The sequence below is a fragment of the Dysidea avara genome, chromosome 8, assembly GCF_963678975.1.
Source record: "Dysidea avara chromosome 8, odDysAvar1.4, whole genome shotgun sequence".
Taxonomy (NCBI): domain Eukaryota; kingdom Metazoa; phylum Porifera; class Demospongiae; order Dictyoceratida; family Dysideidae; genus Dysidea; species Dysidea avara.
This window is the reverse complement of record NC_089279.1, coordinates 603,310-627,649: the sequence shown is the minus strand read 5'-3', so window position 1 is coordinate 627,649 and position 24,340 is coordinate 603,310. Positions and strand designations below refer to the sequence as shown.

The 24,340-nt window shown below is 37.1% G+C and overlaps 1 protein-coding gene across 1 annotated transcript; it reads right to left on the bottom strand.

Moving 5' to 3' along the window:
- Positions 1 to 151: 151 nt before the first annotated feature.
- On the bottom strand, positions 152 to 24,340 carry LOC136263601 (neurogenic locus Notch protein-like). The gene is made up of 8 exons (XM_066058227.1): positions 24,134 to 24,340; positions 6,815 to 11,517; positions 6,255 to 6,499; positions 2,595 to 2,662; positions 2,038 to 2,546; positions 1,577 to 1,806; positions 466 to 664; positions 152 to 411 (listed from the first exon to the last, which is right to left on the bottom strand). Exons 1-8 carry the CDS (start codon positions 24,321 to 24,323, stop codon positions 340 to 342), a joined length of 6,216 nt encoding a protein of 2,071 aa, XP_065914299.1. The 5' UTR covers positions 24,324 to 24,340; the 3' UTR covers positions 152 to 339.

Genomic DNA, 24,340 nt, shown 5'->3' with positions numbered 1-24,340 from the left:
TGAAATATTTAGACCTCCGTCCAGTCTAATACATTTTGGGAAAGCTGCGAAAAATTTATTTTTAGCAACATTGCTCAACCTCGAAATATTTTTCCCTTGAAATATTTAGGCTATACGGTATATAAGTTCTGCATGGTTTCCATTTCTACCATTTCCAATTGCCCCACACATTCTCTGTAAACAAGTCTGTACACAATACATTACACTGATAATAAATATACAAATAAATACAGTAAAATGCTTTTGGACTAAAATTAATATTTATATAATATACTTGTGTTAGTGTGTATAAGCCAAAGAGTCATGTCATTAGTGTTAATCATTTGATTTAAGGGCAGGTTAAGTGGTAGGGAACACTTCAGTGTACAAGTCACCGTAAGTCATGGTACATGGTCCAGTATCATCTAACACCTGTTGTATGAGATGACATTATATTATGTCACAACAAATAACAGTAGTGGTTACCTCTACTCCAGCACACATGGCAAAACACCTATTAGTATAGGTCTGTCCATCTCCTCCACACACAGGCTGGTACACATCAGGACAGTCACAATATGAGTTACAGTGTCCAATAATGTCTGATATTGTAAAGGCCATGCTAGCTGTAGGTAACACAACATCTTGTTCCACTGCTGGGATACATGCTGCACTAGAGCCACACCTGTGGAGGAGTGTGATAAGTGTACACAATTGTATAGCTGTGGTCAACTGGTCACATGTGTGGTTTATGGTAGTTTTGTGTACAGATAATACATATGGAGTGGCCTGCGTACACATATCACTAGATTTATTATCTGAAACATGATAATGAAACCAGTATATATATACAATTCAACCTTCCCACCCCAATAAATACATCTGCCAGTCTTGTAAGAGACTGGCAAAACTTGCTGGCTTAATGACAACTTTTTCACATCTCACATTGATTCATACGAAAAATGGTGCACGAGCCTGCACTCTACCCTGGGAGCTGATTTGCTGCTTATCTAGTCTACACTGCATACATTCACTTTACATTCATGCTGACTACATAATATGTGGTAAGTGGCAAAACAGTATCGCAATACCATGATGTCTCCATACTTTTTTCATTTGCAAAGTTGGTATTACTCATATGCCCAAGACTGAAACCTTGTGATTACCATGCCAGTATTCCTACATGTGTTTAGGTGTGCATGAGTGTGTTGTGTGCATGTGCATCATCACTATTGTGATATTTAATCTCACCCAGGATTTCGCCTATAGTACCCTCCTACGTTTGACTTTCAAAGGTGTGCATATGAGGCAGTACATATACATAAGCACAGATGGCTCCTAGTTTTAATGACTGGTTTCTAAATTTCCAACAATGGCTAATAAAGATAAAGTTTGGGGCATCATATATCTATACTGATCAGTGAATGCAGTGACTGTTGTAGTAGTGCTTATTACAGAAATGACTGTTCTACTAGAGTTTCAAACAGAGTGTCATCTGCTTTAAATTGTCTATTTGTGCATGATCTGAATGCAACACTCGTGTCTAGTATACATTGTACATAATTTTACTATAACTGTAACTGTACTACTGACTAACCTGAAGTCAGTGTTATCTCCCAGTTGACACTCTTGACCAGCCACACTGTAGTTGGTACAGTAGTTGACCATACCAATTGTAGTAGAGGTGGTGATCTCAAACATGTCATTGTGCATCTTGGATATCTCGTCATGTGACAACACTGTATCCTGAGCTACCAAGTATCTGATTATTCCATCAAAGCGGAACCTCCTTGTCCCTGGACGACCTCCAACATAAAGTGTGTTATACTGTAAAATTCCATGCAAAATCATCAATGATGGCACTTATACACATTGTACAAATAGCAGTAGCATGTATATAGAATGCTGGTTAACCAGGGTTGGGATCTACAGTGTTAGAATTTGGTACTTAACATCAGTATATAGTCAGTGGTACAAGGTGTTGGGAAATTTCTGACTAATTTTGCTATATAATGATTTGGCATGGTAGAGTATGTTACTATGAAGTCATCAACTTACTCCAGGATTAAACTCAGGTCGTCCTATCAGTGACTTGCTGCGCTCCACAGCACCATCAATGTACAGTACACATCTGTTGTTAACACTGTCCACTACTACAGCGATGGATTGGAATGTAGTGTTGTCCAGTAGCACATTGTCAAATATGATGATGTCACGAGATCCACCAACTGTACGGTATGGTACCCAGACTTGTTGCTTAGTGGAACGTAGGTACAACCCAAAATCTCTGAACTGATCATTGACACCTTTAGCGACCACATATCCATCATTGTCAGCAGTTTGTTGTACTATAGCAAATATGGTGATATCCATCATCACATCAGGGTGATCATCAGCTGGTTTGTGGATTATTACTGATCCATTAAATGATGTGTCATTGCTGACTAATACGGTCATGGCTCCAGCTGGCTGTTCATCATTTCGTGGAAAATAGTTACTGGGGTAGGCAGGATATTCCCTGACCCCACAGAACTGGTTGGACAAGCAGTCATCATCAGTTTCACAAGCTACACAATTAACATGTTACTAGTACACTATATGATGGTTATACTCACTATCTTGTGCTGGTTGACACTGATACTCATCATTGATATCAGATAAACAGGCTGACTGTGGGTTACACCTAGTGTGACAGCATATTATGAGCATACAACTGTTGATCAAGCTTTTTGGAAAAAACATGTATTAATCCAACAACTGAATGTGTTACTGTATAATACTCTCAATAGCAGCTTGACGTATTACATTGAAATACGTCAAGCGATTAGCCAATAGAATTAGTATTACACTTGTTTGTCAAGGCCCCATGACAAATATCTGTAATACTAATTTGATTGGCTAAAATAGTGTGGTGTGTTTATATTAGAAGTAAATGTCCGATTTGACAACTATTGTCACCATAGTGATATATGCCTCCAAGGTATGAAACAATATGGTTGCTAAGGTAAAAGTCATTTTGAGACCATAGCAACGGTTGCCAGGCAACAGTTGCTAAATGTGATTGGACTTTTGCAGTGGTTATTTTTTGAATTTCTGTCGCCTAGTAACAGTTGCTATGGTTGTCGGATTAATTTTTAATAGGATGGATGGCTGTGGTATTCGGGATTAATAGTTCTCGCATTGTAAACAGGAAGGAAATAGTGCTCGGCTTTGCCTCGCACTATTTTACTCCTTCCTGTTTACAATGCTCGCACTATTAATCTCGAATACCACAGCCATCCATCCTATTACATATACTAATACGTATTGTGTAAGCTACTGTTTTATTTGGTAGTTTGGCGTCAATCGTTTGTACTTAAGTGCATTTTTGTAAAAGCAAGAGTGTCTGCACTTCATTATATCACACAAATGTTGTACTTATGGAGTGTTGTACCTATGGAGTATTGTAAATGACAAAGTTTGGAGGAAGTGACAGTTTTTCTGTTAGCCATTGTTCTATACTCAAGGTAAATTCACCAAACATTTATCTAGCAAACGTTTGATTTTTGTCAAACTGTCATTTGTGGTACTACTACTTTAAGATCTTTTATGCATATTTTTGCACGGTAAAGATTACAGGCCCTTATCACCAAATTTGTAGAGGCTCCAATTTATTACTTCTAAACTATTATAACTTACACACCATACCATATAATCCCATAAAACTATATGTCTATTTAGTTGCTATAGAACAAGGAATTTGATTATTGAGTGGCTGTTTACAAAAGAGCAATCATGAAGCCATTATATAACATTAAAGTGCAAAAATCAGCCAAACATGAAACCTCACAACTTTGAAGGCTAGCACTGTTTAGAATAATACAATAAACATCACTAATCTGTTTACAGTTAAAGTGATTATCTCCAAGTCTGGTTTTCATTTGAGCAAGCGCGCATGCGCATACAGACACAAGGTCACTGTTTTGAGGCATACAAAAGTAGCAACACACCTATGTAATTCTGTTACTCTTCATTAGTAGTGCCATTATCACTTCAAGGAATCATCTACAATGCTTGTTATCGACATTCTAAAATAGGCAATTGCATCATCGAATTGCACAATAGTGTGCAAGAGACCGGTTAACCCTGTTAAGGGTGTGCCCGCTGCAGGGGCTACTAAAATGCTTGACTGAAGTTCCAGAACATTTAGAATGTGATGCTATGGCCATTTATATATTGAAACCGCCATGCAGTGGTTATGGCGGTGATACAAATTAACTGGAAAACTACTGTTTGGTTGTATCGTAGATAATACCCTATGGATGTGAAACTATTCACATGAGCATATATGTTTCTACAGAAAGGAAATGGTCTATCCTAGTTTTGCAAATATCTGTCTTTTTGTTTATTGTTGTACGAGAGATAAACCTTTAATAAGACTGTTATATTGCCTGTAATGGTAATGTCATAAAAATTTCTGCTGGGAAAAGTTATAGACACAGGATGGTTTTCGAGTTTGATTCCTGGTGAGACATTGTCTTTGCCTTTTCAGACAAACCATTAAAAAAACTATCAGTTTTTCTCACTAACCATGTTTGTTTGTTGGAAGGTGTGTACTAAACTGTATTTTAAATCATTGGAAATTTATCTCTGGTTTCCATCGCCCATAATACCCCAACCAAACATGCTGTTACAATATTTGATTGGTTACACTTCACAATGAATAACGAATCCCTCACAAAGATTTCAGTGCTATTAAAAAGGTTTCATCATTGAGAGAATGCATAGACAAATTTGACGGCCATTTCACTGGGGGTGCGAAACTATTCTAGGACAGGTGGTGCTTATCAAACAGTATGGTAGTACTGTTTAAGTAAGAATCCCCCGAAATGATGCGTGCTGCCAAAAATCCCACCTTTTAAAAACTAGCTTAGAAACTTCTAATGTGACGAAATCACCTTTATGGAGTAATATTAGTCCATCTAGCATCAAATGTCACAGTAGTGTTAAAAACAAGAAAGTGCTTACTGGCAGCCGGATACAGAATTTTTTAAAAATCGTCAAAACTTGAAATTTTGTCTCACTCCCTCCCTTCCTCCCTCGCTAGCTCGCTCCCTCACTCATTCACTCACTCACTGACCACAGTCGCAGGCCTTGAGCCCAAACGAAGCAGTGCACGGTCACCATTTTACGTCACAACAACAAACTCACCGGTGGGATGTGCCTTTGGGGTTCCGACGAGTGTACGCCCTGTGCGCCTTGTCTTTTCTTTTATCTTCAATCAGGCTGCTTGTCTTCTTCTTCATCCAATGAAACTATATTGAGGCGTTAATTTTCCATATCAATACTTTTATAATAATAGATGCTACACTAAATTATTTAAGGCGCTTAGACTACGCTACTGTACGGAGGTACCAGTACTCCATGATAAGTCACAACATCACACCCATTCTTTATTCTACGTATTATTGATCTATAGATGGAGACCACGATGACCACGCCCCTTTTACACTAGCTGTATTTGGGACCACACACCTTCAAGCTGGTAGGCTGATTTGAGCTCGGATTCGAGATTCTCTTATATGAATTGATCGAAACCACTATGACCACACCCCTTTTTGGGCAAGCACACATCTTTGCAGGCTGACTCAAGATACTCTAATACAGCAGTCACCCTAATAGAACAGTCACATGTTTATAGCTAGCTGTATGCCTTATCAAAAAAACTAAACAAACTAGTATATTAAAAAGTATAAATTTAAAAATGAAGTAGGAATCCAAGCGATAAAAAGTAGTGAAACAAGAGATGAACAATGGTAGCTATTACAGTATAGCTCAGTGGGAAATCCTACTTTGTCATTGGACACAAAATAATTGTTATACCATGCCAAAGTAGGGATTTCCCACTATGCTGTATTAGCTACCACTGTTCATCTCTTGTTTCACTACTTTTTATTGCTTGGATTCCTACTTCATTTTTAAATTTATAATTTTTAATATATTAGTTATTAGTTTATATCCATAGGGGCGTGTATTATCTACGGTTGTATAATAAAATTTGCCTTACAACATTGCAGAATAACATTCTTGGCTGTAGTTGAGATATTCACAGCAGATTTTCTACTGCATACATTTGCATTGCAGGCTATGTTGTTGCTTGACTCAATTGACCCACATATCAGTACCTAAAATTTCATACTGAATAAAGAAATAATCTCTGTATGAAAGCCTAACAGGGTAGTGATTTACTGTAAAGAACATAATTTTTATTCATTAAATCCTACAAATACCATTACCTGCTGAGGGTGGATACACAGAGACTTGATGGTTCCATTGCTGGAGGAGGACAAGTGGTATAGTCAGACAGGAATAATGTACAAGTTCCTCGCAAGTTATCAAGGGTTGAGGAGCACAACACTTGAATTTGCGAATCTGTTAGAAGACCTTCAAATACTGCCACAGATCTGATAGTGCCAGCAAAGCGATACAGTCCTGGTATTCTGCCACCAACAAGAAGACGAGCAGGAGTGGAAGTACTAACCTGTTAAAACACAATAATGCATATACACTTTGTCATGTACAAGGACATTAACTTTACAGTAGGCGATATAGTACCTGAACCCTATTTTTGATTTCTTTTTTACTTCTCAGAAAACTCACATATCAGCTTACACTTTATGGCTATAAATTGTCTATTAATTATTACTTGAATAATTTTGGTGATGAGTTTGGTATGTGGTCTTTAGATTTCAACAAGTTCTGAACCATACACATTGCTTATTAACTGTAAAACTGACAAACTTTTATTTATGCTAAAATTATTCAACTTGCATTCTTGTGTATTGTATACACTTACTCCATATGTGAAGTCAGGTGAGCTAATCTCCCTGAAGCCGGCTGATGTACCATCAATGTACACAGTGAATTGAGTTTGATTGGCATTTATTATCAGACAGTGTTCATTACCATCAGAAAGTGATGGACTAAACCTGATACGTCTAAATTTCAAATCACCAGTGTTATCAGTGTAATAGAATGTGAGGGTGGTCACTGTTGAGTTACTGTGTAGGTATACTGCAAGATTTCTCAACCTATCTGATGTGCCATAGAACAGCAAGTATCCATTATTATTAACAGTTTGTGATAGTCTTGCAACAATTGCCAAGTTTGCAGTGAATGTCGGATATCGACTTGGTGATATTGATACATAAGAATTTCCAGTCAGAGTAACTTCTGATGATAATAAGGATTTGTGTACATTATAAGTGTCTGTAGGACAAACCTTTTGACAAAATAGCCCATTACTACAATCTTCATCAGTTGAACAGTCACCTATGGGTATGTCGCAAAGTTGTCCAGTAAATCCTGAATCACACTCGCATGTAAATCCATTAACTCGATCTCTGCAAGTTCCATTTGCACAAGGATTAGGATCACAATCATCAATATCTTGATCACAACGATCTCCAGTGTATCCTTCACTACAATTACACACAAAGCCATTAAGCATATCCATACAGTCACCATTCACACAAGGATCAGGATCACAATCATCAATATTTGTAGCACAGTTATCATCAGTAAATCCTGCTACACAAGTACAAGTGTAACCATTAACAAGATCAATACAAGTTCCATTATTATCACAAGGATCAGGATCACAATCATCAATATTTGTAGTACAGTTAACATCAGTAAATCCTGCTACACAAGTACAAGTGTAACCGTTAACAAGATCAATACAAGTTCCATTATTATCACAAGAATCAGGATCACAATCATCAATATTTGTAGTACAGTTATCATCAGTATATCCTGCTACACAAGTACAAGTGTAACCATCAACAAGATCAATACAAGTTCCATTATTATCACAAGGATCAGGATCACAATCATCAATATTTGTAGCACAGTTATCACCAGTAAATCCTGCTACACAACTGCAAGTGTAACCACCAACAAGATCAATACAAGTTCCATTATTATCACAAGGATCAGGATCACAATCATCAATATTTGTAGCACAGTTATCACCAGTAAATCCTGCTACACAAGTACAAGTGTAACCATCAACAAGATCAGTACAAGTTCCGTTATTATCACAAGGATTAGGATCACAATCATCAACATTTGTAGTACAGTTAACACCAGTAAATCCTGCTACACACGTACAAGTGTAACCATCAACAAGATCAGTACAAGTTCCGTTATTATCACAAGGATTAGGATCACAATCATTAACATTTGTAGTACAGTTAACACCAGTAAATCCTGCCACACAAGTGCATCTGTAACCATCAACAAGATCAATACAAGTTCCATTATTATCACAAGGAGTAGGGTGACAGTTATCAACATTAGTAGAACAGTTTACACCAGTAAATCCTGCAGTGCAATTACACGTGTAGCCATTGACTTCATCAATACAAGTTCCATTATTATCACAAGGATCAGGATCACAATCATCAATATTTGTAATACAGTTAACATCGGTAAATCCTGCTACACAAGTACAAGTGTAACCATCAACAAGATCAACACAAGTTCCATTATTATCACAAGGATCAGGATCACAATCATTAATATTTGTAGTACAGTTATCATTGGTAAATCCTGCTACACAAGTACATCTGTAACCATCAACAAGATCAATACAAGTTCCATTATTATCACAAGGATTAGGATCACAATCATCAATATTTGTAGTACAGTTAACATCAGTAAATCCTGCTACACAAGTACAAGTGTAACCATCAACAAGATCAGTACAAGTTCCATTATTATCACAAGGATCAGGATCACAATCATCAATATTTGTAGTACAGTTATCATCAGTAAATCCTGCTACACAAGTGCAAGTGTAACCATCAACAAGATCAGTACAAGTTCCATTATTATCACAAGGATCAGGATCACAATCATCAATATTTGTAGTACAGTTATCATCAGTAAATCCTGCTACACAAGTGCAAGTGTAACCATCAACAAGATCAGTACAAGTTCCATTATTATCACAAGGATCAGGATCACAATCATTAATATTTGTAGTACAGTTATCATCGGTAAATCCTGCTACACAAGTACATCTGTAACCATCAACAAGATCAATACAAGTTCCATTATTATCACAAGGATCAGAATCACAATCATCAATATTTGTAGTACAGTTATCATCAGTAAATCCTGCTACACAAGTGCAAGTGTAACCATCAACAAGATCAGTACAAGTTCCATTATTATCACAAGGATCAGGATCACAATCATCAATATTTGTAGTACAGTTAACATCAGTAAATCCTGCTACACACGTACAAGTGTAACCATCAACAAGATCAACACAAGTTCCATTATTATCACAAGGATCAGGATCACAATCATTAATATTTGTAGTACAGTTATCATCGGTAAATCCTGCTACACAAGTACATCTGTAACCATCAACAAGATCAATACAAGTTCCATTATTATCACAAGGGTTAGGGTGACAGCTATCAACATTAGTAGTACAGTTGACACCAGTAAATCCTGCTGTGCAATTACATGTGTAGTCATTGACTTCATCAATACAAGTTCCATTATTATCACAAGGATTAGGATCACAATCATCAATATTTGTAGTACAGTTAACATCAGTAAATCCTGCTACACAAGTACAAGTGTAACCATCAACAAGATCAGTACAAGTTCCATTATTATCACAAGGATCAGGATCACAATCATCAATATTTGTGGTACAGTTAGCACCAGTATATCCTGCTACACAAGAACAAGTGTAACCATCAACAAGATCAGTACAAGTTCCATTAGTATTACAAGGATTAGGATCACAATCATCAACATTTGTAGTACAGTTAACACCAGTAAATCCTGCTACACACGTACAAGTGTAACCATCAACAAGATCAGTACAAGTTCCGTTATTATCACAAGGATTAGGATCACAATCATTAACATTTGTAGTACAGTTAACACCAGTAAATCCTGCCACACAAGTGCATCTGTAACCATCAACAAGATCAATACAAGTTCCATTATTATCACAAGGAGTAGGGTGACAGTTATCAACATTAGTAGAACAGTTTACACCAGTAAATCTTGCAGTGCAATTACACGTGTAGCCATTGACTTCATCAATACAAGTTCCATTATTATCACAAGGATCAGGATCACAATCATCACTATTTGTAATACAGTTATCACCAGTAAATCCTGCTACACAAGTACAAGTGTAACCATCAACAAGATCAGTACAAGTTCCATTATTATCACAAGGATCAGGATTACAATCATCAATATTTGTAGTACAGTTAACATCAGTAAATCCTGCTACACAATCACACATGTAGCCACCAGTGATATTTACACAGTTTCCACCATTAAGACATGGATTGGGTAAACATGGATTCATTTCTGTTTCACAATTACGTCCAGTAAACACATCACTACACATACACGAGTAATTACCCATCAATGGAATGTTTATACAAGTTCCATTATTCATACACAACACTCCATCACAATAGTCTATTAGTTGTGAACAATTTCTAGAAGTGTAACCAGTTGGACAAGTACATGTGTAGTTATTAGGAACTATAGTAGTACATGTTCCATTATTCATACAAGGATTATCAGGATCACACTGGTCTATTATTGTCTCACAATCTTCACCAGTAATACCTTCAGGACATTCACATCTGTAACTGGCAAATCCATCTATACAAGTTGCACCATTCTGACATGGACGAGGTTCACAATCATCAAATCTTTCACTGCAATTTTTCCCAATAAAATCTTGTCGACAGGTACAATTATAGTCAAGAAATAAATCATCACATGTTGCTAAATTCTGACAAGGATTTGGATCACATTCATTAGTTTCATCAGCACACAGTCTACCCTCATAACCTGGACTACATTGACAGGTAAAGTTGTCAACTTGATCTACACATGATCCATTATTAAGACATGTCACATTCATACAGTGATCAATTCTGCTCTCACAATATCTACCCTCAAAGTCTTGATCACACTGACACATAAAGTCATTGACCAAATCAACACAATTTCCATTAATGCAGTCAACACCAGTACAGTTGTCAATACCATCAACATCACAAACATCTCCAGTCCAAGGACTAGTACAGTTACAGGTGAAAGTGTTGTTACCATCTATACAACTTCCACCATTCATACAAGGCTGAGGAGGACAGTCATTAATATTATTTGTACAGTTAGTACCATTGTAGCCATCATAACATGAACAGTTATAGAAATTAATGAAGTCACTACAAATACCATTCACACAAGGTCCTGGTGTACACTCATCAATTGGGTCAACTTCACACAACCTTCCTGTTAGTGGAGGAGGACATGAACATGTAAAGTTGTCAATACCCTGTATACAATCTGCTCCATTCATACAAGGACTAGGATCAGTACATCCAACAAATATGTCACAGTTGGTTCCAGAGTAACCAAGTTCACACACACAATCTACACCACAATCAAGGGGTGTGTGTGGTTGACATGTGGAACGTACTGGACAATCATCACATGGATCTGTAGGGGAGAACATTATATATACAATAATCAACAACAATGTTAAATTCCTACAAATGTAAGTCATATTCACAGGCTTGAGCTTTATTAAGTAACATATCACTTAGGATAGTAATGTTTTCAAGCCATGCCGGCTGTTTTTTCCATAATGCATTTTGTTATAAAAGAGTACAGTAGTACTACTACTGTCTACTGATCGTGAAAGTTTGCACCTTCCTTGAGAAATATTAACCAGAAACCAGCCTCACAATAATTCCATTGCACTTTGGCAGTATTAGTTAAGCTCAAAAGTGTATTTAGTTTGACCTAAAATGCTTCCAATTAGTTGCTATTATAAGCAAAAGAAGTATGGTGGAATTTTCTACTGACTGACTGACTTACTGATGCTTCAGACAAGTTTAACTCAATAGCTAAGGAAAAAGGCTTCGTGCTTTAAACCTGCATAATCCAGAAAACTGTCCATGGATTTAAACACATGCCTTGCACAAAGGGCCATAACTTTCAAAGCATCTGTCCTATGGCTATGCAATTTCCATAATTATACTTATAATGTAACAAGGATTAAAATGATACCTAGCTGGGGTTCTACCCTAACGCTAAATGGTGCATGAGGTCAAAACTAGTAACTTTTTGGTAAGGCAACATGCAAAACCCTTCACACACCTATATAAATGACTCATAACTCAATAGTGGTTGCTCTATCACGTTACAAGTTTTGATTGATTTGCCATTAAATTATCCCTTACACCATGTATGACTCACACAAGTAAACCCACAATTGAAAATTTTGAAACACGGAGACTAGTCTGGCATCGCCTGCCCCTTCACAAAAGTTTTTGCAAATGGGTGGGTGGTTGAAGCTATGTGTACACATTTTAAATTCCTTCCAGAACATCCACTGTACAAATAGCCGTTTTAGATAGTCTTTCTCTCAATGTTGACTGTATCAAGCAAGCTCTAACAGGGGTGGTGGAAGGAAGGAAGGTATGAGGTTGTTTAAAAATTGAATGAAAGTGGAATGTGTAGGGATGAATTGGGCCATTCATGTCTAAAATGAAAGGCAATTTACAGCACAGGTCTTTATCAGCCATATACAGTCATTCCCAGGTTGGCCAGAGCTCCATTAAGGCCTCAGACTGCTTGTACGGCTTGCCACTGGGAGTGGACCACTCAAGTAAAATTCTATAGTTTATTCATGTAGTGTTGTGTTCTTGGTGTTCTCCTGAATCCAGCCACATACCATGGATTACCTTTGTCCTTCTTTGCGTAACCAGGGGCGTACCTACAGCTAACTGTCTGGTTTCTTGAAATTGTTTTCTGAAAAAGTGTGTTTATATGTATGTCTCTAGGTTTCATGTTTGTCTTTCTACACCCACATGAGCTAAACTGCTTATGTTAAAAACAGCTTGTACATGAGAAATGAAGGCTGTACAGTACCAATACTAGTCTAGATAAACTTTCGCTTTGAGTGTGCCAGCTTGAAAAATGGATGAAGCAAATTTCTGAAGACATTATGAATGCCTTTTACAATGGGTGTAAAACAACTAAAATAGTGTCTATTGTATCCTTGTACACTACCAGGAATAATGAAATTCTTTGACGTGAAGGGGTGTGTGTCTGCAAACCAAAATGAGGCTTTCTCTAAACAATTTGTGTTCAGAAGATACTTCTGTGCATGGTTTAAAGTGGTTTATTCAAGTTACCCTTCCTTAGCAGTACATAGCAATGTAATTACCAAGTTCAAAAATAACATGTGAATTACAGAAAACATTCTAATTATCTTGCTAAATTGATAATAGCATAGTGTTAATATAAACAAATTATACACAAGTTGATTAATTGCCTATTTAGTTAGAATTAGCTGCATGGTGACTGGTTTTTAGAAGTAGCACAACATGAACCTGTTTTGTGAACAGTGCAAGGTGCATTGGCATAGCCAAGGATGAGTGGACATTTGCCCAACCATCACAAGTGGCTAGCTCAACGCTAGTTATATGTTACTCCAGCACACAAACAACTCTTTGACAGTCTATAATAGTGCATGTACCACATTGTTAAGCAATGAACATGAAAAAGTACGAAAAAGTATGCAATAGATAGAGATCAAGTGATGTATTTAGGAGAAGTCCCTTGGAAAGTCCCTTTCATGCCTCCAGTAGATGCATGTAAGCACAGTTTGAATTTTTAAGGTGGAGTCAGCGTGTTGTGCCACAGTGCAACTCAAGTGCAGATATCAAATGTCATGGCATGTATCAAGTGTGTCATCATTCTAGAACAGAATTTGCATTTTCTACTCGACTTCATCAGTCGGTGGTGTGTACGCTGGATGTACAGCACTTTCCATAGTAGATAGACTGAAATACACTTGACACCTAAAATGTCACGGAGCAAAGTCTCTTACTGGTGCAATCCAAATGACCCAGGAGATTGACGGGAACAAAGAGGTCAAGTCATTGTGAAGTGTCACATGTATACTACAAACTGTTTATGCGGTTACAAAATCTATGCAAAGCGTAAACAAACATCCATAAGAGAAAATTAGCAATTTTAAACTCAATGAGGGATCATAAAAATAAAAGTAGTGAAACAAGGAGGTTGCCTACACCTGCAGATATACTAGTAACAGCTCCAGTTTATATCTACTTGTTCACAATTATCAGACATGTTCATATATAAATCTTGCATCAAAAGAAAAACTGGTGCAGGCATAGTTTTGTGACTGAACGTGTGCACCAGCTATGAATTACTGAGTAATGGAGTTTCATTTTCAGTTACTGTTGTTTTCATGTCCAATGAAAAGTTGCGTACTACATAAATGATGAATCCCATAATTAAAAATATGTGGTGACTTTGTATGGGATTTTCAACTGAAGTATTGTATACACACATTGCTGTGCTTATGTTGTTTGTTTTAAACGATGTGGTTATACCATAAAAAAATAATTCCACACTATGTTTAGCTCATTCCACAGCATTATAAAAGAAGAGCAGTATGAGAAATTCCACTGCAGTCAATCCAGTTACTATATATACGGAAAATATGGACAATTCCCATTATGAATGCGACAAGGAAACCATCATAAATTGAGACCTTGCCCTACCAGTGAAAAGAAATAGGTCAGAAAGGAGGACAAAGGTCAGTCCATGATACATGCATTGTACTGTAGCCTTAGCCATTAGTTATGCTGATTTGAAGGCATCAGTCAATCAATTGGTGGTGCAAAACCTATAGACGATTTACAACATGCTAGGAAACACAAAGCCATTGTGGCAGTTATTATTCAGTGGATGACTGGAACACTGGACTGGACTTGTTACACCAGATAAGGAGTAAGTGCTATATGGCGGCATAGCAAACAGTAGTAAAATTGTTAAGACTGTTTTTGCATATTCCACTGATAGTGTTTAGTAGTGGGCTGCAGGACCAGTAACTAGTAAGGCTCAGTAAATAAAAGTGCAAAACCAAAAATATGAATATGTCCAGGGAATGTGACAGCAATAATTAACCAGTGATCAACATTCCAATTGATGACATCCTTCAAGCTATCCTTAGAATGCAAGCTTGAGTAGCAAGCTAGTTTTGCATAGAGCCAGACTTCTACATGTCCAGCAACTATGTTTCTGGGCTAGATGGATGAGTTGACTTTCTGCTCTTTGTGTTGCCAATTCACTGTTGTTAGTTGTGGCCTTCGCAATACATTTTTGCCACAATATGTGTTTGAACTAAGAGCTACTTATCATTTCATTTCACATAAATCACATGCTGCTGCAACAAAGCATCATTTATGACTGTTACATATTCCTAATGTGCATAATTTCACCATGCATGTACCCTCCTTTCTCTTAAAGCATAAAAGATTTATAGGTATTTGTCCATTGGATATATGAATTGTTTCCCTTCATGTGTGCACAATACCAACTAATATGGTACAGTGTTGCTATAACGGGGTGATAGGGAACTGAGGAAGAATTTAGGTGGATGAAGTGCTAATTACCTGTGCACGGCCAAAACAAATCAATTACGCTAAATTTAACTTGTATGATTATTCATTGGTTGCTGCTATCACGTTGTATTGCTATGCATATATGGTGCGTTGCTGCAATCTTGTACTAATTGGAAGACATATTTACTTCATGGTCAACTGTAAATCCAGTTATGTATTGTGCCATATCCATAATGCTTGTATGCATGGCTTGTGCAAAAGTTATTACACCCTACTCCAACAATTTCCTTTTCTCAAAGTACTTGTGTATAGATCTGTATGAATGTTATTTGTGTTTTGTGCTGTTATGTATATTTTATGGCAATTGTGCAATATGTTATGTGGTAGATATTTGCATGAGTGTTTGTTTGTTTGGTGTTGTTGTGTACACTTTATGGCTTTGTGGAAAATGTTATTGTGGTTAGAACTGGAGAAAAGTAGGCAACAGAGCTAGGTGTGATGGAAGGGTGGTGTGTATAGCTAGGAAAACATTATATAGTTATGTCTATTTTGTATGCACTCATACTAAATACATGGTAAGTGGTGATTGCACCTCGGGGGTGTGCACTGCTCGAATATGCCGAGTGCACACTGCCCTAAGGTGTTGCCACACCAATCAGCATGTTAAGGATAATTAAGATCTTATAGATTCCAAATCTTGTCCCTGGTTTTGCCCACATGTTGTCACACAAAGACTAAGTTACGCTGCTGCTTGTTTTATGCAAATTAAAGCCAAAGCTACTGTAAGTTGTTCATTAGGTACAAATTGCATTTTTATAGCTACCTGGTTTGTGTGCTGAGTAATCGAGGTGATAATTATGGTCCTGCTATAAAACGGGACACAGCGCTAAACAAAGTGTTGTCATCTGGCACGGCAGATCTAGAGATAGTACATCCATGTAATTTATTTATTCAATTTCCCCTGAGGGTTTTGCACAATAGTACTTCATTTTGGTATATAATAATACTGCAGAAAATTAATGTATAGCGATAGATCAATTTGCCAGTTGATGATATCCTTCAAGATATCCTAAGAGCAAGCTCAAGAAAGGGTGCTTGATTTCAGCACAGAGGCTTATCAATTAGAGATTATAAATGTTCTTGGTGAAAAATCTAAGTCCATGTGCTGAAATAGAATCTGACACCATGCAAAACTAGCTTGCTATTCAAGCTCAGACTCTAAAGGTTACGGTATAGTCACGAGCAATCATTCAAAATTTTGAATGCCTATCAATACTTTTTGAGAAGCCCATAAAACCAGTCTAGCAGCGTGAAAAGTTTTAAATGAAGGTGAAGCTCTTCATATTTAATGTTTTTATGTAGCTACAGTGTAGTTTGAGGTAGGTGGAACATTACAATTGTTGTAGTAACACAAGTAAGCCAGCCCGCACATCGCTCAGCTCCAGCTGTCACTACCATGTTTTTCCGCCGCCAAATGCAGCAAAAGCTGTAGGCTCTATTGGCTTTTCTGGGGCACAGTGATACTGTATATTAAATTTATTAGGTCCTGTGGAAGCGTTTTTGGTGTTTTTCTCCCCATTGACTCAGATACAAGCCTTCAAAGAGCTTGTTTCACTCGAAAAAAACTACTAAAAGTTCAATAAAACGTTTATACTACCAGTAACTTAAAAAATCGCTTCCACAGGACCGAGATATTTTAGTTGCTTAGCCACTTGTGTTGAAATTATAAGGATTCAGTAATCTGTTAGTCTGGTTTTTGTCGGCGCATTTTTATAAAACATCGCTCTATTGTGGACCACACACCCAAGGACAGTCGTTGTTCTGTAGTAAAAACAAACAAGCACAGTTAGTTGCATTGCTAACACAACACAGTTGAAATTATTTATCCCTGCTTGGTTTAAAGCGGGTTTTGTAATTTGTTCTGCCCACGTATTTTAAACTATTCCGTAACCTTAAAGGATTTCATCACTGTTTAACAATCACTGTTACATTTCCTGCAGCAGTGCTATACACCAGGGTAAGTGTTGTATACTGGCACAACAAACAGTAGCAAAATTCTGATTGGCTATGAGACAGTTTTCACATATTTCACTGATCATATTCAGCATTTAGTAGTGGGCTGCAGTTTCCCTAAGGGTCCTTGACTAGTGAATCCAATCACAGAATGTGCAAAAACTAAAAAAAGTATGTCAGTCCAGTTTAATCCAGTCCACTGAATAGTGATGGCCAGCTATTGTTGCATTATTGACACCTTGCCAGGGGCATAGCTAGCCGATTTCTGATCATTGGGCATAGCTAGTATCAACTCTATACACATAGAGAAACATGCTCACATTCACGTGAGGCATTATAAAAAATATTTGAAAGTATATGCACACAAGGTCTGTACTATAGCTAGCTGTACTAAAGTGTAAACAAATGCTGCTTGCAAGGCATGCAAATTAATTGATACATTGATAACTAGATGTTATTTTATAACTTGTAGCTGTGTTCTTCACAGGAAACTACAGTATCCAATGGCAATGATAATCATAGTGGAACATCACGTGACATCAAGATGTGCCTGGGACAAGAACCAAGCATTCATCATATCTGAATTACAAGGCTAATGCAAGCTACAATTAACTGGCAGTAGAGACCTGTGACATACAATGCCTACTCAAATAAATGTCGTACCTTAAATGAAGGTCAGGGCGCTAATGTATGAACCTGACAGAAATGGGTCTGGCTAAAATGGCATTCGCCTTATGCAGCAGGCTGTTTAGTAAAGGATTCAATTATATAACTGTTACTTTTTCTTGAATATCCTACACACATGATGTGCAACAATATCTGCACATGACACAAGAATACCAAAATTTCTGACACCTCTTAGTACAGTACACATCAAAATTACGTTAATGATAATTACAGTTGTAGTATGAAATTTTATATGGTTGTACATACAGTGTGAAATATGCCTAGTAGTACAGGTAGTATTTCGTAAATGAATAGGCACATGCATGCTACACTTGAAAAAAAAAAGTTCTATAAAGGTATTTACAGTATCGACCATTCTGTGCAGAAATATCTGTGAGTGCCAGCAGTGCGCCTTGACCAGAGCTCAACCACAGTTAGCAAAAGCTAAAAAGGTATGTATATGTACTATACATAGCTATATTTCACAAGACTGTAGTCACTGTATTAATTTTCAGAGTGATATGTTTAATACACTAGCACTGTGAGGCATTTAATTTATCCTGCAGAGGAAGTGTCGTCCATGTTGGTGGATTAAGAAAGGTTCCCTGATATTGGTTCATTGGCTGTGCCTAGAGTAAACAAGAAACCATATAAAGGTGAAATTGCTGAAATAGGTACATGCATATGTATGTAGGTGTTATCGTAAGTGACCTATTATCGAACATAAAAATCACGTAACGTATTCGGAAGTTTACAATATTATTCCACATACTCGTAAGGTGTTTATATGGAGAATTCCAATAGTGTAGTCTATTCTTAATGAGCTTTCCATCCTTTAGAGTTTATGTGTGGACATCACAGCAGTCTTGATACTCATCACCACCGACGATGAAATGAAGAAAAACAACACAGGAATTGCCGTGAAAGAAGTATAACTTGAGGATGACTATGGCGGCAGAATTGGCTGACTGTTTATCATTTTCCTGAGAGAAAGATGTATCCACGAAGACTGTAGAGAAAGGGTTGTTGTAAACAAGGGTGATAAGACTGTGCTATTGTTTGTAATGTAGTAATTTTTTAATGTACGCATTTAATACTAAATGATTCGCCATAGTAACTCACAAGTGCATACTTGTATCAAAACTATACTTCGGTTACAGTATCATGGTACTTCAGTTAACACATTGACATAATAATTAAGAGTGTACAGATTGCACTGAGGTCACCACAGTAGAAAAGGTGTAAAACGTTCGATAATTGATCAATGAAAGTTAACGGGCGTTCGATAATTGGTACTGGTGTTTGATAATTCGTATTTTATGGAGTGCAGAAATCCGCTCATAACACGGATACTAATCAGATGCCATTGTTCAAACTTATGTGAGGTATTCTACGAGAAAGGTGCTACCTCCTGGTGAAAATGCGAGGTTGATACTGCTTTCCTGGAGATATTTATGAAGTAAAGTATAAACCTCTTTCGATAATCGGTCACTTACACTAAGTGAATACTGCGGTTTTATTAATTCTCAAGGAAGCATGCTGGTGATTTCAGATTTTAAGAAGCAATGATTATATTATGTTCTTTGAAGTAAAAAGTCATGTCAATAATTCTTTTGTTTATTTTTATGATTTACAGCTTTGCAAGACAAGCAATATACAGCAGGAGAGCCAGGAAACAAGGAAATACAGCTGGGAAACAAGGAGCCAACAGAACAAGAGACAGGAAACAAGGATCCATGAGAACATTGAGCTGGAAACAAGGAATCATGAAGCCAACAGTGATTTCAGCTCAAATATGTCTGTATATAGCCTGGCATTGCTGACCCTTTTACGAGGCTTTCTTTTTGATGAGTTGAAGGGTCTGGTCATAACCGTGCAATATGATGTCTGAATTATGCAGGTTTTGTCATAGTGATTCCATAGAATTGTGGGTCCAATTTTGCTTCGAGGTTCAGAGGATGGTGAAGTCCAAAATTAATTGGCTCAGGTTTCAGTCTCATGCATCTAGCCAAGATTCTGTATCAAGACACATGGTAGTGTGTTGTGCAGCCAAGAAGCCAGCATGCAACACCCGTGAGTATAATTTATTGACAGGAAGAAAGAAAACGTGATTTTCGCACCTTCGTAGCTCTGTGCTTCCTTTATGAAACAAGATTATTTTTGCTGCGGACACGCCTGCCAACTTCAGTACTCCACATACCAAATTTGAGCAAAATCGCTGCAAGCGTTCCCGAGATATGTGACTTTAAAAATTGGCTTAGTTTCTTTTTTTTTCCTCATCTTTTTCATCTTTTCATTAACGTACAAAAACTGCCATAAAATGCGAACTCCATATCTGATTGCCTTGAAATTTGGCACACAGAAGTGGGTATAAAGGCACATTTTAGTACCAAGTTTGGTTGGAATACGATAAACAGGCAGAGTTATTAGCGATTATTCACGAAATATAATACCAATATGTTGTCACGCCTACAGGGGAAACTGCTTACAGGAAGAAGCTGAAAATCGGTGGGTGAATAGGTTAACTATTGAACCTCAAACCTCTTGTGGTTTGAAAGAAATCGAGCTAAAAACCATGAAGATACAACGAAAAAACCAACAGTGTGTAACAATTATGCAATCGAGAATAGCTAATAAAATATGACTACTTGCCACACCTACCAGCAAAGCCACTTAGAGCAGTGCTTTGAAAATTGCTGTACAGATGGAGTAATCATCTTAGAAAGGCTCTTCAATGGTGTAGAAGAATCAGACTTAAAAAGTTATAACACGAAATCCAACTTGGTGTAGCAAGTGCGAAATCGAGATACTCTAATAGAGCAGTCATCCTAATAGAGCAGTCACCCTGAAGAGAATTCAAGAGATCAGCTAGAAAGAAGTAACCTGTATAGAGGTCAGCTACAAACAAATCACCCTGTAGAGAGTTCAGCTACTAACAATTCACCCTGTAGAGAGATCAGCTAGAAGAAGTTACCTTGTAGAGAGTTCAGCTATGAAAAAAGATCACCCAGTAGAGAGTTCACTTAGAAGAAGTCACCTTGTAGAGAGTTCAGCTACAAAGAAACCACCATGTAGAGAGTTCAGCTACAAACAAATTGCCCTGTAGAGAGATCAGCTAGAAGAAGTCACCTGTAGAGAGTTCAGCTACAAAGAAACCATCATGTAGAGAGTTCAGCTGCAAACAAATCACCCTGTAGAGACTTCAGTTACATTTCAAGTCACCCAGTAGAGAGGTCAGCTGCAAACAAGTTAATTATACAGAAATAGTTAAAGTATTTAAAATCTGCTTCATCCTTTTCTTCTTCCTGTGGTAAAGAAAAAAAAGATAGGTTAAAAATGCCTCAAAGCCAGCCATAGGCCGGCTTTGGGATATACAAATACAAAAAGAAGTGAAATCTAATCCAAAACAGCCAAGCTGTAAAAAAGAGTGCAGCCCCCAAAAGGCTATGGTGAAAAAAGATGTGAAGTCCAAGGTGGTGGCCAAGAAATGGCTGTGATGGTAGGTTAATGGTAAAAAAAGTTAATAACGACAATTCAGGTGAATTTTGTTTGTGCCAAGACCAAACGGCACCAAATTCATCTGAATTGTTGTTATTAAAATTTTTACCATTAACCTACCATCACAGCCATTTCTTGGCTGCCACCTTTGATTTCACATCTTTTTCACCATAGCCTTTTGGAGGCCGCACTTTTTAACAGCTTGGCTGTTTTGGATTAGATTTAGATTACAGGTAGTGAGTGACTGTCAAACAAAATGGGGGCTTCGTGTTGTTGTGTTGTGCATCAACTAGAATGCATAAATATTTGATAACAATGGATTAAGAGAAATCAAAACCCTTAATCATGAAAAATGATTTATAATAGTGTACGTGTGGGTTTACAGTATCCCGTAACCTTAAAATATGGTTTCAATACTTTCAAATTAATAGTCTTGCTCGAAGTAACAACTTGGTTTTACCTACTCATTGGTGATTCAGACCCCAAGGGTAAATAAACCCCAAGAATTTTGTCACTAATAAAAATGGTCATAACGTTGGAGTGGAATGGGCTATTCACTTCAAACAATAGTCAAGTTGTTTCTTAGGTCAACACCTTTACTGTAGATTTCCAAAAATTTTGGCATCTCTAAATATTCGGCACTCCCTGTGTATTGAACAGAATGTGCTCTAAGTTTTGGCAAGCAAGACAAAGTTTCTAATTATAAGTGCGCAAATTTTTCAGCACCTGCTCTTGAGTATTGAAGATTCCCAGTGGCCTCACACAATATGCTATGGCTCTGTGAAATTGATCATCGTGTAACATCACGGCTAGCTACCACAAATGATCTTCATTTCTGTTCACAGAATAAGATATCTCCAACAACTGGAACCTTATAATGTAATACCCTTGAGTTGTTAGTGATGGAACACTCAATGCAGCATCTGGTAGTGAGATTTAATTAATTATCACATGCAAATCAAGATATTTTAATAATTATTGACTGTGGTTTCTATTATTAGTTGTTGAAATCCTTGTTATTACGTTGGAGAGCAATGTTGATCGGCCCTCTTGGATAATGTAGGTAGTCACAATATATAGTTCCTTTCCTTGCGAGCGTCGCAGTCGACCCAGTTGCAGTATCACCATCAGTTCTTCCTCAAGGTGTTCCTTTTGGTCCCAGTAGACCAGAAAGTAAGCAATAGTTAAATGTAAACTGATCGTAAATCGTAAATAACATAGACATGAAGCATGCAGACTGTATCAGGGATAGATCCCTAAAATTCGACAATAGTACCGGGTTGGTACAATTTTTTCCTAATTGTTTGGCCAGACACGAATGGAATTAATTTATTTCTGCTGAATTTTTAGGGAATCTACGGTAATTTTAATTCTTAACAGTCTCAGGGATATAAATACAGAAATAAAGAATTTTCAATGTAAAAAAGGCTGTAAAGGTCACCAAAGGTCAAATTTTGCAGTGGCACTATATCAATAAAAATAAAGTAATGTAATAAAAAGTGTAATCTGTTTGGAAAGTGTCATAGTTGTATGAAATTCCCATTTTCTTGCACTATGCTACTCTACTCTGTGTCTTTGTAGTAGTACCAGTTTAACCCTTACACGCGCAAAGGCCATTATAGTGGCCCTCACGCATGGCAGTAAACAAAGCGCTGTAACTTCCGAACCATTTTCCCTATGGCTATGCAACTGCCATCATTTAATTCTTGATGTAATAGCGAATGAAATGATATGTAGGGTTTTACCCTACACTGAAACACAGGGCCAAAACTCGCCATGAAACTAACTTTTTACGAAATGAACACGTAAAAATGTTTACATACCTTTGGAAAAAGACTCGTATCTCCTTCCCAGTTCATTCTATTGTTCTGCAATAAACGCCGATCGATTCACCATTCGATTATGCCTCAGGCCATATATGGGTCACGTGATTCAGCCAATAACAAATATGGCTGCCACCGGAAGGAATACGAAATCGTGAAAAGTCAAGACGCTGTTCTTCATCGCTTCATAACAAGTGAGCGCCTGTTGTTACAATGGTTATTTAAACTTCCCCTGATAGCCTATTGAATAAACTTTCTGTTTATATAAGGTGTTAGGCTAATTCAGTTTAGCAAACTCTCACCACTTTCAATATAAAACCAATTTTGGTAAACACGCATTTCTCAAAACCTGCGTGCGCGTTTAAGGGTTAAGAATAATAGTATATACCAATATAATGAACTTATTTTCTGCAATTGGTTATAGTAAGCCAAGACTAAAATTATGACTAATGTTCAACATAACAATCTTTGGTAGAGCAGCTAAGCAACAAATTTGCTAAAACTTTGTAATGAAAGCACCAAATTTTCTATGAAAGTTGAGTAAGGTGTTCTTTGCGTGTGATATGATTGGTAATTTTAATGGTACTGTATCATAAAATGGTACATTGTACCAAGTTTGGTGCTTTTATCAAAAAGTGAACAATCTTTTCTCTTAGCTGCTCTACTACTTACCAATTTCATTCAATCTTACAGTTGCTGTTTCCGTATCTGGTTCAATTCCACCAATGGCAAGAGATGACAACTGAAATCGATAACTATCTTCTACTGGCCCATCCTCAGGATCTAAAACCTGATCTAGAGAAATAGTTAGTGAAATGCTTCTCTGGATTTCTTCATTCTCAAATTCATCACTATTTCCCATTCTATTAATAGTAAAAG